Source organism: Podarcis tiliguerta (genome assembly GCF_965153285.1).
Source record: "Podarcis tiliguerta genome assembly, chromosome: 6".
Classification (NCBI taxonomy): Eukaryota; Metazoa; Chordata; class Lepidosauria; order Squamata; family Lacertidae; genus Podarcis; species Podarcis tiliguerta.
In genome coordinates this window covers 49,139,958-49,154,487 of record NC_139539.1, presented here as the reverse complement: position 1 = coordinate 49,154,487, position 14,530 = coordinate 49,139,958, and the positions used below count along the sequence as shown (strand labels likewise).

The 14,530-nt window shown below is 43.5% G+C and overlaps 1 protein-coding gene across 13 annotated transcripts in view; it reads right to left on the bottom strand.

Moving 5' to 3' along the window:
• Positions 1 to 1,292: 1,292 nt before the first annotated feature.
• The window catches only part of ST3GAL3 (ST3 beta-galactoside alpha-2,3-sialyltransferase 3), a 178,999-nt gene continuing 165,761 nt past the window's right edge, over positions 1,293 to 14,530 (bottom strand). For 10 of the 13 annotated variants that reach the window (XM_083446108.1, XM_083446109.1, XM_083446103.1 and 7 more), the window contains one exon: positions 1,293 to 5,510. In XM_083446108.1, the coding sequence (XP_083302234.1) occupies positions 5,421 to 5,510 (90 nt within the window). In that variant the 3' untranslated portion in view covers positions 1,293 to 5,420. Of the gene's footprint in view, positions 5,511 to 11,339; positions 11,539 to 14,530 lie in introns of all 13 variants that reach the window. The other 3 variants (XR_014512600.1, XR_014512601.1, XR_014512602.1) reach the window with 1 other exon arrangement.

Genomic DNA, 14,530 nt, shown 5'->3' with positions numbered 1-14,530 from the left:
GGATGTTCCATGCAGCTAAGCATTATAATAAATAAATATCTCGTCAGTTGAGAGGAACTAAAGTATCATGTCCCTAGCCTTACCCATCCCTGGCTTTCAGGGGAGCCTCCCTGGAGTGGTCTAATTATTAAGAGTCAGTCTCAGAACTGTTGAGGAAATGAGTGTGTGCCTCCATTCTAAACAGCAAAACTTTCCCCTAGCTTACAGGGAAAGAGACCATTTTACCTGCTTTGTAGCCCAACATGTTCTGCTCCACTTTACTCCGCACCCTTCAAAGATGCAAGAAACAGCTGGATAGCTCAGTCGGCTAGAGTGTGGTGCTGATAATGCCAATGTTGCGGGTTTGATCCCTGTAAGGGACAGCTGCATATTCCTGCATTCCAGGGGGCTGGACTAGATGATCCCCAGGGTCACTTCCAACTCAATGATTCTAAGAAAGCAGAATGAAAGCAGATTTCATGGAAGGCTACCAAGTTTCCACTCTGTGGGCACATCATTACAGTACCTGTTCATGTTCTTGGATCAATATGACTTTATGCAACTCAAAGTGTAGCTGGTGTGACCTGAGGAATGGTAGCAGTCTTTTCCCACATGGCATTCCTACAGCACTAATACGAACTCTGCACAACTCATCCAGGCTCACTCACACCCCTGTCAATTGCTGTTAAGTGATGTGTTTGTATCAGATGAAACCTCATGAGCTTGTTGTTTGCAGGGATTGAGTACACTGCACAATAAAATATGATATTCTCCAAATAATCCCAGGATGGATATTATGTAAGGTATCTGTCTGCACATAGATACCAGATAGTAGCGACAACAAAAACACACCCAGCTGTGGCATGGCACCATTGGGATCTGTATAGATAAGCTGCAACTTCCTCAGATGACAACAGGTGGCCTCTTATGAGTTTTTGTGAAAGAGTGGTACCTAAAGCCCAGAATACAGATATGTCTGCACATTAAACTATGAAAGCACACCATGTGCTGAGGTTAGCTAGTCCATAGCTGCCCAATGTGGTTGAAAATAAGGTTATATACACAAGGCCTAGAGTATCTATTTTCACCCATTTGACTTTTTATGTGGAAATACAGTATAAAGGTGCTCCAGTTTCCTTTTCTCACAGGAACTGCTCCTTATAAATCTAGGAGCTGATTTTTTCTGTGTGATTTCACCAGTAGCTGTTTGCTAACTATGGAAGCGACTCCAGGAACAAGTTGCACCAATCTGTAAGCATCCCTCTGCCTTTTCACTTGAGGGGAGGGGAGGGAGGGAAACACAGACACAGAAATCCATACAACGTCTTTTATAGTTTTATTGCTTCCATGATATGAATAAGTCACAAGTGACTTGGAGGCTCATACATCACACCACCTCTTTCTTAGCTAAAAAGAAAGTTCAAACAATAGAAACTGCACAATTTAATAAAACTATGCATGTTTCAAGCACATTAACAGAGTGGGCCCCTTCACCATCCACCGCAATGTGGTTCAGTCCCTCTGTAGGATGGGCCAGCAAAGACCCAGAGCTCACTCTAGTACTTTGTACTCCTTGAATGATATAGAAAGACTGTGTTTCTAAACTGTTGATGCCAGGGCAGGTGACTGATAGTGAATGGCATGAACAAGGGTCTCTCTGTGAGATCTGTAAAGCACGTCGCCAGCCTCTGTCCATAACAGCTGCAGGCTCACTAGGCTAGCAAAGTTACCTAGGAAGGATTTGCTGTATTCCCACTGAAGCCTACGAAACAATTTATAAAGTGAAGTTTCTGACATTGAAGAAATAGTCACAAAAATGGAACAGGCATTTAGTAATTATCACAAACAATTAAGTTTTCGCATTATTTCTGTAGGAAATGCCTGAAGGCAACTGTAAAGCTCCCAGCTATGATGATCAGACAAATGGTATACATCAGTGGGTAATTCCAGTGTAAACCACATTCCTTCAGAGTCCAAGGCTAAGGGAAATCAGGGAGCAGCAGAAGATCCTGCAATCTATCTCCTGTGCAACATCTTCCCCATCCCAAGGTATGCTATTGCTGGGTTACCTTGGGTAAAGTACTCTCTCCCTGTTTCAGTTCAGCTATCTGCAAATTAGAGAACTGCGACATTTAATCTATTAACTGGTTTGATTACTCAGTTAAAACACTGAAGAAGTGTCCAGATTAATTTGGCAGATTTTTTTTAAAAAAAGTATTACATTTAATACAAATACTTGTAAGAAATAGTGATGCCAAGCATAATCTTAACAGAGGCATCATCCTTTCCCATCAAACAAGAGGGAATGCCTCTTCTAAGATGATTTCAGCAATGACATACATGTGCACTGAGCAACGGAAGCATGATTTTATTTTATTTTTTGCTTCTGAACTATATACAAATCTGATTAATTGACTGAAACTCATATAATAAGCTTTCTTCTTAACTGGGTGACAGCCCTACTAAAATTGGAATAATTGCAAATTTTACATGATTATTATGAAGCTGAGAGAAATAAGATTTGTAAAATATTAGGAATACTCAGTTCTACCCTTTTGCACGTGCAGTTGAGTTAACATTTGCCAATGAGCAATGTCTGTTTTTCTCCTCTGGGTAGCAACCTTAGCTCAGAATGGAGGTGGACTGAGGGCATAGCCTCTGTGTATCAGTGATCCTTTCCTGACAAATGTTCCTCTTTTGCACATGTCGTAGGAACGGTACATGACTAATGGGATAGAAAGTGCATGCACTTAGGGGCAGCAAATGCACTAAAATAGCATAGATTGGCAGGAAAGAGAGTTCAACCCACCTCTTATCAATCTACCATTACATCCAGAAAAGTGGCTCCATTTCCACTCTGAGAATCCACAAGTGTAGCTCTCTGGCCAGGACCCTGAGGTAACTGATCCAGGGCAGGATAATAAAATGGACTCAACACAGAGCACAGGAACTAACAACATTATCATCTTAATACTTTTTCAGCACATCACTCTTGATGGACTAATGCCATAGCCTTGCTTTCTGTGTGGCTTGATTGCCAATAGGACGCTTAGCACTGGTCAATATGGTGGAGGCCTGCTCCCCAATTCTACAACTCGTTCACACTCTTTGGGCCTATCAGAACACACACATACCTCCCATCCAGGCTATGTACAGTGATGAATGAATGACATATTTTTCAGAAACTTCTATAATCTTGGAAATTTCTCATTGATTCATGTAGCTGAAATAGCTCTCCCAGGAACGCTGCAAACCCAGCTTTAGAAACTACGGAAGTGGAAGTTAAAATGATTTGAGTACCAGTTCAAAGTGAACCAGTGTGACTTGGGGAAAACAGAGCATTTGGGGGCAATTATGCTCCACTCTTCTGGCCTGGGCAGCAATTCCAATTCAGTTTTGAATCTCACAAGAAAGCATTCAAGTAGGCAAAATTTGGATGGATATATATTTTTGCCCAGCTGTGTTGCTGGATGCTTAGCAAACCAGGTCTGACATTTCTGAAAACTATCAGGAGGTTAGTGGAGCAGATAAACAAATAATAGAGATGTATTCAAATGCGCTAATTCCAATCCAAGAAGGGCTGGCTACAAATTCAATACTTCACACTCCAGCTCATTACTCTCAGCCAACAAGGGCCAACAAACAAAGCAGCCATCCTCCCCTATGAGGAGCTGCCATTCAAGCCTGACACACTTTGATGCACATGCAAGGAAAACTGCACACTTGGGAAGCTCTGCCAGGCTCAACTCAACTCCTGCCCAGAGTATGTCAGCTTGTGCGTTTTGGGTCAGTAAAAGTTAAAAATGCCAACATTCAGGAAATGCTTTTACCTTAAGTAGTCCTACAGAGGTACAGGGTCAGTGGAGGCAGAGGTTAACTAGCCTGGGGACTTAAGTTAGCTCTTGTATCATTAACTAATTCCGTAACTATGCTCTTACCTTTCCAAATGACCCTGAAAAACAATTATGGAAATGCACACTCACATTGCAGAATACAGGGTAACACCACTGGCATACACAGAATAAACATTTTTCATGTCTATCTGCATAACAAGAGTTGTTCAGATTCTCATATCCTCTCTGTGCAAGGAAAGGCAAGCCAATGATTTTAATGCACTGTTGAACCTCACGTCAATGCAAAATATATTCGTATTTTAGAAGAGGAGGCGTAAGAGCCCCTGAGAAAGCTTCTTGGGTGCACAGATCCCCAGACAAATTATGCCATTTGACCCTTCCCACTGTTTGGTCACTTTGCACAATATATTTCTAACCTTTCCAAAACAAATGGAACACACTTGTGCAAATAATGCATCTGACACTTAGGGCACAGGAATACAAATACACCTCTCTGTCCCCTTTAAAAGGATGCAGAAGGATTTGGTAACAGACTGAGTTAAACACCTGACACATGGAAGCTAAAAATGGGGTAATTGCAGGCCAGGCAATTTCAATCAGTATCTCCAGAGGAGCTTAAACACTATCAAGGTAGTAACCACTTAAAATAGAATACAACCGAATGAGTGTATGATTTCTCGCACCATTAGTTGCTGAACACTGGTGAAACTTCATATTTTAGGACAATTTCTGACCTGATCCAAAAATAAATTATTCCCTCCCCAAGCAAAAAAACAAAAACAAAAAAGTACAGAACACTTCAGAACCATGATGCAGTTGCCACAGAAAACAAATATTTTGGGGTTTCTTCCAGCAGGGCCTGTGGCTAACCTACCAAACAGGTAGAAATCCCCCAGCACATTGTAGTGAGTTCTGTGAACAATGGCTAAAAATGCAGCCTGGTGAATGTTGGCAGCAGTGGCTGCTGCATGAGAAGCAGGGAGTCTGAAGATCCAATAGACCTCTAATTGCTCCATCTAGGGCAAAGTGAGGCCACAATACTTTTAAATTATAGCAGCACCAACAACAGACAATTCTTGGACGGATTCAAGCCCTGCAAAGGGGCTGTGGCTGGCACAGAGGCAGGCTAAGTGCAACACCAGGTCAGGTGTCCCATGGGGCTGGTGCACAGGCCAGGCTCCACTTGATATATTTAGTGTGATTCTCAAGAGTTTCTTTATATATATATATGCATGTACATATATAAAATAATGCATTGGACATTCAAACACTGCTGCCTCCGGCCTGGCTCCTGTTCCCATTTGGCACAATTTTGTTTTGTTTTACCACTCTGTTTGTTCTCTCCAGTGATATTCCATCTCAAGAACAAGATCCTCTTGCAGTTCCGAGTGTGCGACCTGCCCCCTCAGGCCAGTAGCCACTGCTCCCCTGTGAGCCCTGGTGCAGGCAGCCAGAGCAGGCCAGGGAGACTTTTCAAGGGCACCGTGTGTCTCTAAAAAGCCGGGATTCTTGCCAAGGACCTCTTGCTGCCCTTGTCCTCAGCTGTATGCATGTAGCTGTGCAATTCCGCACACTGGCTGCGCCTCCTCATATTCCACTGGTGAGGTCTGTGATTACTCGAGCTTTCACCAGCTTTCGTAGAAACTCCTTCTCCCGCTGTATATTGTGCGTCCAGGACTGCAGGGGGTGGGGAGTGGAAAAGGAAAGAGAAAAAGTGAAGAAAAAGTAAATCACTGCCCCGTTTCAGGTTTGTAAAGCTCTATTGTTAGTCTGAGAGCTCCGATCACAGAGGCCAGATCAAGACTTTGCCCTATACAGGTGCATTCAAAGGCTTTTTGTGCTTGAGGCATCATTGTGACACTTAAAAAAAAAAATGGAATAGCTGCTCAGCAGCCACATGTCATGGTGTAGCATGCTTTCTCTTAAATTAATCCAAAATTCTTTGCCATATTATTATTGCTATTATTACCCCTGAAGGACCAGGTGTGCAGCCTGGGAGTCATTTTGGACTCACAGCTGTCCATGGAGGCGCAGGTCAATTCTGTGTCCTGGGCAGCTGTTTATCAGCTCCATCTGGTACGCAGGTTGAGACCCTACCTGCCCGCAGACTGTCTTGCCAGAGTGGTGCATGCTCTGGTTATCTCTCGCTTGGACTACTGCAATGCGCTTTACGTGGGGCTACCTTTGAAGGTGACCTGGAAACTACAACTAATCCAGAATGTGGCAGCTAGACTGCTAACTGGGAGTGGCTGCCAAGACCACATAACATCGGTCTTGAAAGACCTACATTGGCTCCCAGTATGTTTCTGAGCACAATTCAAAGTGTTGGTGCTGACCTTTAGAGCCCTAAATGGCCTCAGTCAAGTATACCTGAAGGAGTGTTTCCATCCCCATCGTTTTGCCTGGACACTGAGGTCCAGCTCCGAGGGCCTTCTGGCAGTTCCCTCACTGTGAGAAGCCAAGTTACAGGGAACCAGGCAGAGGGCCTTCTCGGTAGTGGCACCTGCCCTGTGGAACGCCCTCCCACCAGATGTCAAAGAGAAAAACAACTAATGTTTGATGGATTACTGTATTTTAATATTTTGTTGGAAGCCGCCCAGAGTGGCTGGGGAAGCCCAGCCAGATGGGCGGGGTATAAATAAATAAATTATTATTATTATTATTATTCCCCAAAACATAACATGTTTTGCAATAAATGATTGGAAAATGTGCTGGCAAAATGTGGGATAACACTTGCTTTAATGCAACATCATCTAACCTCCTCACAGACAAACCAGAACGAGTGGTTATTAAGTAGACAGCATTGTCTAATCACCCTGCAAACAAATCAGGATGAATGTTTCATAAACAAGTCATCTGGAAGCACAGGAGGAAGCAAATATGACAACAGAGCCCTCTCAATCAAAGCAATGATCTAAAGGCACTGGACTATCTATCTATCTATCTATCATCTATCTATCATCTATCTATCATCTATCTATCTATCTATCTATCTATCTATCTATCTATCTATCATCTATCTATCTATCTATCTATCTATCTATCTATCTATCATCTATCCATTTATATACCACCCTTAAACCTTTGGTTTACTTTTAAACCAATTTATTCTATTTATATTCCGCCTTTAAATCAGATGGTGTACAATGTAATATCTTTAAAAATCCACTAAAATACACATAGAAATATAAAAATGACATCTATAGTATCTAAGAAGGCCTAGGAAGGCTTGGGTAAACAGATACATATGTACCAGCTGATGAAAAGGTGGGTTCCAAAGGATGGGTGCTATAAAAGAGAAAACTAGCCTCCATGTAGTCACAAGATGAATCCATAGGGGCTTCTTCAGATTACCACAGTCTGAGCAAGGTCTTATTGCCAGCCAGTTTGGTGTTAATTAACAGCACCACTAGACTGGAGGGTACAGTAGCTAATACCAGGCACCTGGAAGATAAATGAAGGACCAGAAGTGGAAATAGAAACCCTATGTATTCTTCCCCTAATATGGATTATGAATCTTCTGTATAACATAGATAGCCCTCTTAACACCACTTTTTTGTTATCGCTATAAGCTGTAGGTCCCGTCCTTCAATATGCAATTAGGGATGGAGAGGCAATTTTAGCTGCACTTAGAATCGTAGAATTGGAAGGGACCCTGAGGCTTATCCAGTCCAAAGCCCTGAAATGCAGGCATCTCAACAATATCATACACGACCAATGGCCATCTAAATTCTGCTTAAAGACCTCAAAGGAAGTCAAGTCCACTAAATCTGATAGGTGAAAGGTCTACTTAGACATGAAAGGCAGAGCTATTGCCTACTGTATACCTAAAAGGGCATGGCCCTCATGGGCAGGCAAGTAAAGAGGGAGGAGTTAGAGTGTGCATGTCTCAGGGATGACTGACTGGAAGGAGGATGATAACTTATAAGAGAATAAGAAACAGGTGAGAGAGGGAGAAGGACAAGAGCGAGAAAGATTATGTGCTGGGCACACACAGAAAAGGAAGGGACTAAAGAGGATATATCAGAGAGAAGATGAGAGAAAGATATTCTGATTGGTTAGTGAAGTGTAGGTGTGCTGGATGAGGAAGTGTTGGAATTTACAAGCCTAATTGTTGTCAAAAAGTATCTGGTTAATTGTACTGTGGTAAAGTTTCTTATAATGTTTGTTAAAACATTTTCTTGGTGTTTCTATTCTTTGAACACCACATTTAAATCTAAAGGTGAAAATATATAAAAGCCAGAATTACAAATTTGGGATTCGATTGCATTGCATTCCAACAGTTTCTGGAGGCACCTGCTGAAAGCAGCATAATGTCCTTTTCTATGGAAGTAATGTGATGATACAGAGCAATGCAGTGGTTTGTAGTTCTCCAGGAGCTGTTATTTTCTGGATCAGCCCCTATGATGAACGCAGCTGAATAAATAAAATAAACAGAGAGCTTCATGCAGCGCACAAAACTGCAGCCAGACTATATTCTTACAGCCTCTCACTTCCAGCTCTTCTTGATTATGCCCTAACCAATCATTCAGATGCATCTTCAACTACACCTTCACCTGCAGAAACAATTGACATATATTCTATTAACATAGCCTGAAAACAATGGATGCAAATGCCTTTCCCTCAACCAAGAAAAGACATTCCTCTCTTGTTCTAGCACCCCCAAATAGTGAATTACCAATACTTCTTTCCTTTCATCTACTTCTTTATGGATGCTAGAAAGCAAACAGAAGCTGAGCTTGAGAATACTGGGAGCTGTACTGTATCTAATAGGTTAATCATGCAGAACATTTCAGAGATGGTTATTACTGGGCCATGAAGACAGCTAATCACTATCTCGTGCCGTGGCTGGCAGAGAGTGAGCAACAGAGGCAGAGCTGAGGTCATTGGTATGTAGCCTCTGTTCTCCATAAGGCTAAGGAGAATCTGCCTAAAATCTCAGTCTTCTCTGAATCAGAGTTACACTTGCCAAGCAGGCATGCACTAACTACAGCTTGTTGCAAAGTGGTAAAGTTTGAGTAACAAATCCCAGAAGCTGCTTGTCTGAGTTAGTCAGTATCTTCATCCAATACCACAGTGACAAATTCTTTGCCTCAGAGAGATACAAGCCTCTCTCTATATATATGTGATGTGGTTTAGTCATGCTGGCCACATGACCCGGAAAGCTGTCTGTGGACAAACACCGGCTCCCTCGACCTGAAGTGAGATGAGCACCGCACCCCATAGTCAAGTTTGACTGGACTTAACCATCCAGGGGTTCTTTCCTTTACTTATGCTCCCCAGCATAAACTGAGTCATATACAGAGGTACCTCAGGTTACATACGCTTCAGGTTACAGACTCTGCTAACCCAGGAATAGTGCTTCAGGTTAAGAACTTTGCTTCAGGATGAGAACAGAAATTGTGCTCCGGCGGCACGGCGGCAGCATGAGGCCCCATTAGCTAAAGTGGTGCTTCAGGTTAAGAACAGTTTCAGGTTAAGTACAGACCTCCGGAACGAATTAAGTACTTAATCTGAGGTACCACTGTATACATGAATGCACTGTCCCTATTCAAACATTATTAGTCTTCTAACAAATAGGCAAAATAAGCACATCATCAACTAGGATAATTGCAGTAAAACCTCTGATGTTAATACCCAATGCCCCCTTGTTTTACAAAGGAAATTAGGATGCACTGTTGGAAGGAGTGCAGAAATTCCCAAAGAGGGACTTGGGCAGATAGGCATCTTGCCCAGCTGACAGAAACAGACAGCTGGAAAGTGAATGTCAAACAGTCTCAAACAGACATAGGGACCAAGTTTAGAAAAGATGCATATTACAGAAATCTTTATCCATGGGTCTCTGATCTTTCTCATCATATCCACAGCCCCAATGTCATTCATTGACAGCTGCCTCTAATCATGAAACTTCTCTTTATTGTAATGGCAGAACACAAAGTAGCCTTCTCATCTCTGCATCATGTGTAATGGCCTCACACTGCCTGACCCAGCCTTTTGGCACATGATGAGGACTGATAAGTCACACCCAACCTGCCTTAGCGGTAGTGCTGGATATTTGCATTTAGCATGTGGGATTCTGGGATATCATATGCAAATAAAATACAAATCCCCAGGATCTATTTCACCCTGGTGAACATTCCACCATGCCAAGAGAGCTATGTACACTGATACCTGGACTGAATACTACTGATACTGCATATCATTGCAACAAGCATCTGTTGTTTTATTATTAAGGCTGGCATGTTGAGCATCTACTTGTGGTACCACTGAAAAGGCTGCATTAGCTATGTCTGTCATTTGCCATAACAGTTGCTTCCCTAGCTAAAAGCTTTTCCAGGGATCTGGGAACAAAGTTGCAGTTGTTGATCTTGGTGAGACTATTTGCCACAAGCGAGCCCCTCACCTGCATCAAGAAACACAGCAAGGTGCCATGGTCCACATAAATAATTTTAGCTAAGTGTTGGGACATACCAATCTGAGGGGAAAAGAAGAGGCTCATCCCCGCTCCATCTATGGTTACCAATTATAGAAGAAAATCTTCTTACTGCAAATGGCTAATCAGGCAAATAAAACTGCATTCCTGCATTTAGCTAAGATTAGAAGAGTGAGGATAAGGTGGGAGTGATGAACTGAAACCCATGCTGTCCTTTCTGAGAAAGAAAGATGACCAAGTAGGCAGAGGCATTTGAAACACATTGGCTATTGATGTCACTGGTGGAACTGAGCCTCCCATGAGAACATATATACTACAGAGGGAACTCCATCACAGGGATGTCCATTACTTGGAGCATGTAATGAATGGGAAGCCATTCCAAAAAAGTAATTAACCCTACTTGGGATGCCTCAGACAACATGGTAGTATGAACCATTTCCCTCTTACTGCTAGTTATGACTTGGGATGAGTTACACTGGTCACAAATTCTGTTCAGGTGGCTTAGAAAGAGTGCATTGTCTACTTCAGCTTTCCCATCTGTCCTACTACCACAGGTGGGTCATTTCCAGCCTGATTTCCTGCTAATGGTGGGGTTTCCTGTTACTCTTTGCAGTGAGGCAGAGCTATCTGCAATCAAATGCATGTGCCAACAACAGCAGGGGTGTCAGGAGAATGTGTGGTTCAGTGGAACACAAAATTGATTTAGCTCCCTGGTTTCATGTTCTGTACCTCATTGGTCCTGTTCGCTAGGCTCTTGCTGCAGTGAACTGACTCCAGTTATGGCAGATGACTTGAACTGATTAGAAGGATTTAGCCACGTGATGGTAACATACCCCAAACTCTCTTTTGTCAGTATAAGGAGCATAAACCCAGGGCTTCTACAGAAGAGCCATGCTGTCAGAACAATATTAGCCTCAGGCAACCCATGATTATTATTATTGGAACTGAGCCCTGGAGAAACATGCTTGTAGCCTGCTAGACAAACTTCTCAGCCCACTCCTTTCATGCTCCCCCTTTCCCAGTCTCCCATTTCCAATGAGGACTCTGAACTGTTCTCAGTTGTGCAAACAAACCTGCTGAAGGTCTGAGGGGATGGCAGAAATTACAGATTTCTGTGTTTTCCAGCCAGAATGCTCCATGTGGTGTAAAAAATCTCTTCCTGCTCTCTGGGGATCAAGATAGGATTTCCTCTGTTTACAGTCTTGATTGGACTGTCTGATATTGTGCTCTGTCAGTGGTAACAGGAGCAATGGGAGATGATAGAAATCTGCTCTGCAAAACAAAAGGTGAAATGCATTCCTTGGAATTCTGGGTGCATTCACTGTAAGCAAGCGTGAAAGAGTGTGGGCTAGGGCAAGGGGAACAATAGGAGGGGCCAACGTAACATGGACTCAGTAACTGTCCCTTCATTTGCATTTTTGTTTAATTATCTATGTAGCCTTTAGAATGTCTTAAATACGTGCAAATGAATAATATCCACTTCCTCTTTTATATAAGGTCCTGCCTCCATGTACAAATAGCAAATGGAGAACTGTGCCAGGTTTGATAACGATGCGTGATAAACCAACTCAACAGGAGGAAAAGCTGCCCAGCTACAGCCAATTAGCCTCACTGCAGTTGCTGGACCCCTGTTATCAGACATACTTATCTTGATGACCAGCACACCAAAATCCCATAAAGATTAAATCGCAGGAGGAAAACCTATAAGAAGACAGCCCCTGTTGCTTAAGAATGGCAAGCTGGGAGGGTCGTTTCCTGAAATGCCCTGATACTAATGCATTTGCCACCTGACAGAAAGCCAGCCATATGTCCAGGAAACTGTGCTGCTGCCTTGCAGCGGTAAAAGCTCCCTATTGACCATCTGTGGACACCCAACTCTACCTTCCCCTCCCCTGAGGTTAAGTAGCTCTATTCTGGCTAATGAGCCACACGCAGGATCATACCTGCCAAGTTATTTTGTGCTGAACTTAGTATTTAATCTCCACTTTCTTTTCCTGCATGCCTCTTGTATAGAAGTTTCAAACAGGGACATTTTTCAAGTACACATAGGGAAGCATAATCTGCATCTGTGGGAGGGAGGGGGGTGGAGTGGCCAGAGGCAAGGGATCTTAGGGTCTCTGGACATCTAATACTGAGGAAAGAGTGAATTTTGGCAGAGGTGTGAAATGCTGAATCTGCTGAAATGCCTTCTTCCACACAAACATTTACAAGTTCTGTATGTGTTTACCCTCAGCTCTACAGCTGAGGAAGGGAAATAGAAATGACATTCTTAATCAAATCATATTCTTGAATTAAAAACCTGGGGGTTCACTTGGATAATTTATTTGAAGACATTGATGGGCATTACTCAGCATACCTTCTTGTCTTTTATAGCTCATCTTGTCTTGGTTCTTCTTGTCTTTTATAGCTCAATATTTAGTGCATTTACTAAAAAGTAAACCCAAATGAGCAAAATGGGACTTACGTCTTGTCAAAATGGCTGTAGGGTTAAACTAGGGCACTCTAGGCCTCTCTATATCGCCCTTGGGCCTCTCCCCATGCCCTGTCCTTCATTGGCCCTGTTCCACCCCTCCTTTTGCCTGGCTGGAATGCGCCCTTGAAGAGTGATAATGCCTCTAACTTGCCTGGACGTGCAGAAATGCCTAGGGAATGGCCTCAGTCTAGCCCAGAGGTTTTCAACCTTTTTGAGTCCACGGCTCCCTTGACCAGCTACATTCTTTCTGTGGCTCCCCTATGGGGAAACACACTTCACACCTCAGAAATCCAGTTATTTCAACCCTTGCCTGCAGATCCAGCAGCCCACTGCCTCTTATTGAACACCCTCTGTTGTGGAGTGTTCCCTCGGCATCCTTTCCTCTCCTCTCCCCTCTCCTTGGGAGTCCTGCGGGCAGCCACCATGGCCGCTCTGGCCTCTGAGCTACCCCACACACACCCCAAAGAGAGGTGACCCCTCACATCACCCCACAGGCGCCTGGGAAGAGGATGCCTCCAGCCTTAGCAGCCCGATGGAGACTGGCAGAAGGTGAATGTGAGGCCACCAATTTACTCACCTTGGGAGGTAGCAGTGGCAGCAGCAGGAGCTGCTGGGCATGCATGGCGGAAAGGCAGAAAGTGCCCCTTCAGCATCGGGCATTAAGCTCCCAGGCACACAGCAAGCACAAGAAAGGCCAACATGGCACCTGCCTGCCTGCCTGCCCGCCTGGCCTCTCACTTGTCTGTCCATTCCCAACAGCAAGGGCTGACAGACTGGCTGGCTGGGCTCCCTCATCCACTTGCTTGCTTATCTGAGGCTGCCTCTGCTCCTGGCAACCAGCACCCCCTCACCAGCATTCGCCTGTGGAGCTTGGAGCCAGGGCTGCTACAACGAACAGCCGCACAAGCCTTTGGGAGGCAGAGACGTAAGAGGGCATCAGAGGAGGGAGGGAAGGAAAGAGGGACAGAGGCCAGTATTGTCTGCAGTACCCCGACCATCATTCAAGGCACACTGGTTGAAAACCCCTGGTCTACTGTACAAGGACAAGAGTCACAACTGTTGCTACACCCGTTTTTTGCCTCTAGCAATGCTCACGACTGATATGCAAACTCTGGAAGGTTGTCCATGAGGTAATGTGGCCTTTGGGTTGAAAAAACATTTCCCACCCCTTGGACTACAGTTTTAATGCAGTGAGGAGCTGACACTTCACTGCTCAAATGATGTTAGTTAGATGTGAGCAAGTAACTTTACACCAAGATTAAACTAGATCTGGGTAGGAGGAACCAATTCTCCTATTGAGAGCTCTTGAGATTCAGCTTGATTCTGCCCCCATGTGGCTGGCAAAGGATGTGCCTTAGGAACAAGAAATACTACTATTGATTGGGAACCATGGTACTGTACTGCTTTTTAAAAACCACTTTCTATAGTGGCGAATGCATTCAAAAGGACACATTTAGCTATATAAATTACAAGTGCAAGAGTGTTTAAAAATGCAAAATCTACATTCAAGTTATGCCAAAAGTCTGCAATCCCTCAAAATTGCAATTGCATTAGGAAAATGTGGCATATTTCTATATTTTTCTAATTTGACTGCTCTATTATTGTGGTAGAAGTATTTAAAATTCTGAATTATTCATTTCCACCCAGAGAATTCCCCAGGGAATTATCAAAATCAGAGAAGCAACAGGTTATGTACGCAGAAGGAACTAGGGAAAAGATGAGGGATGATGACACTATTAGAATCTGTAGGGAAGCTATTGCTTCACCCTGATTATTAGAAACACTACTCAG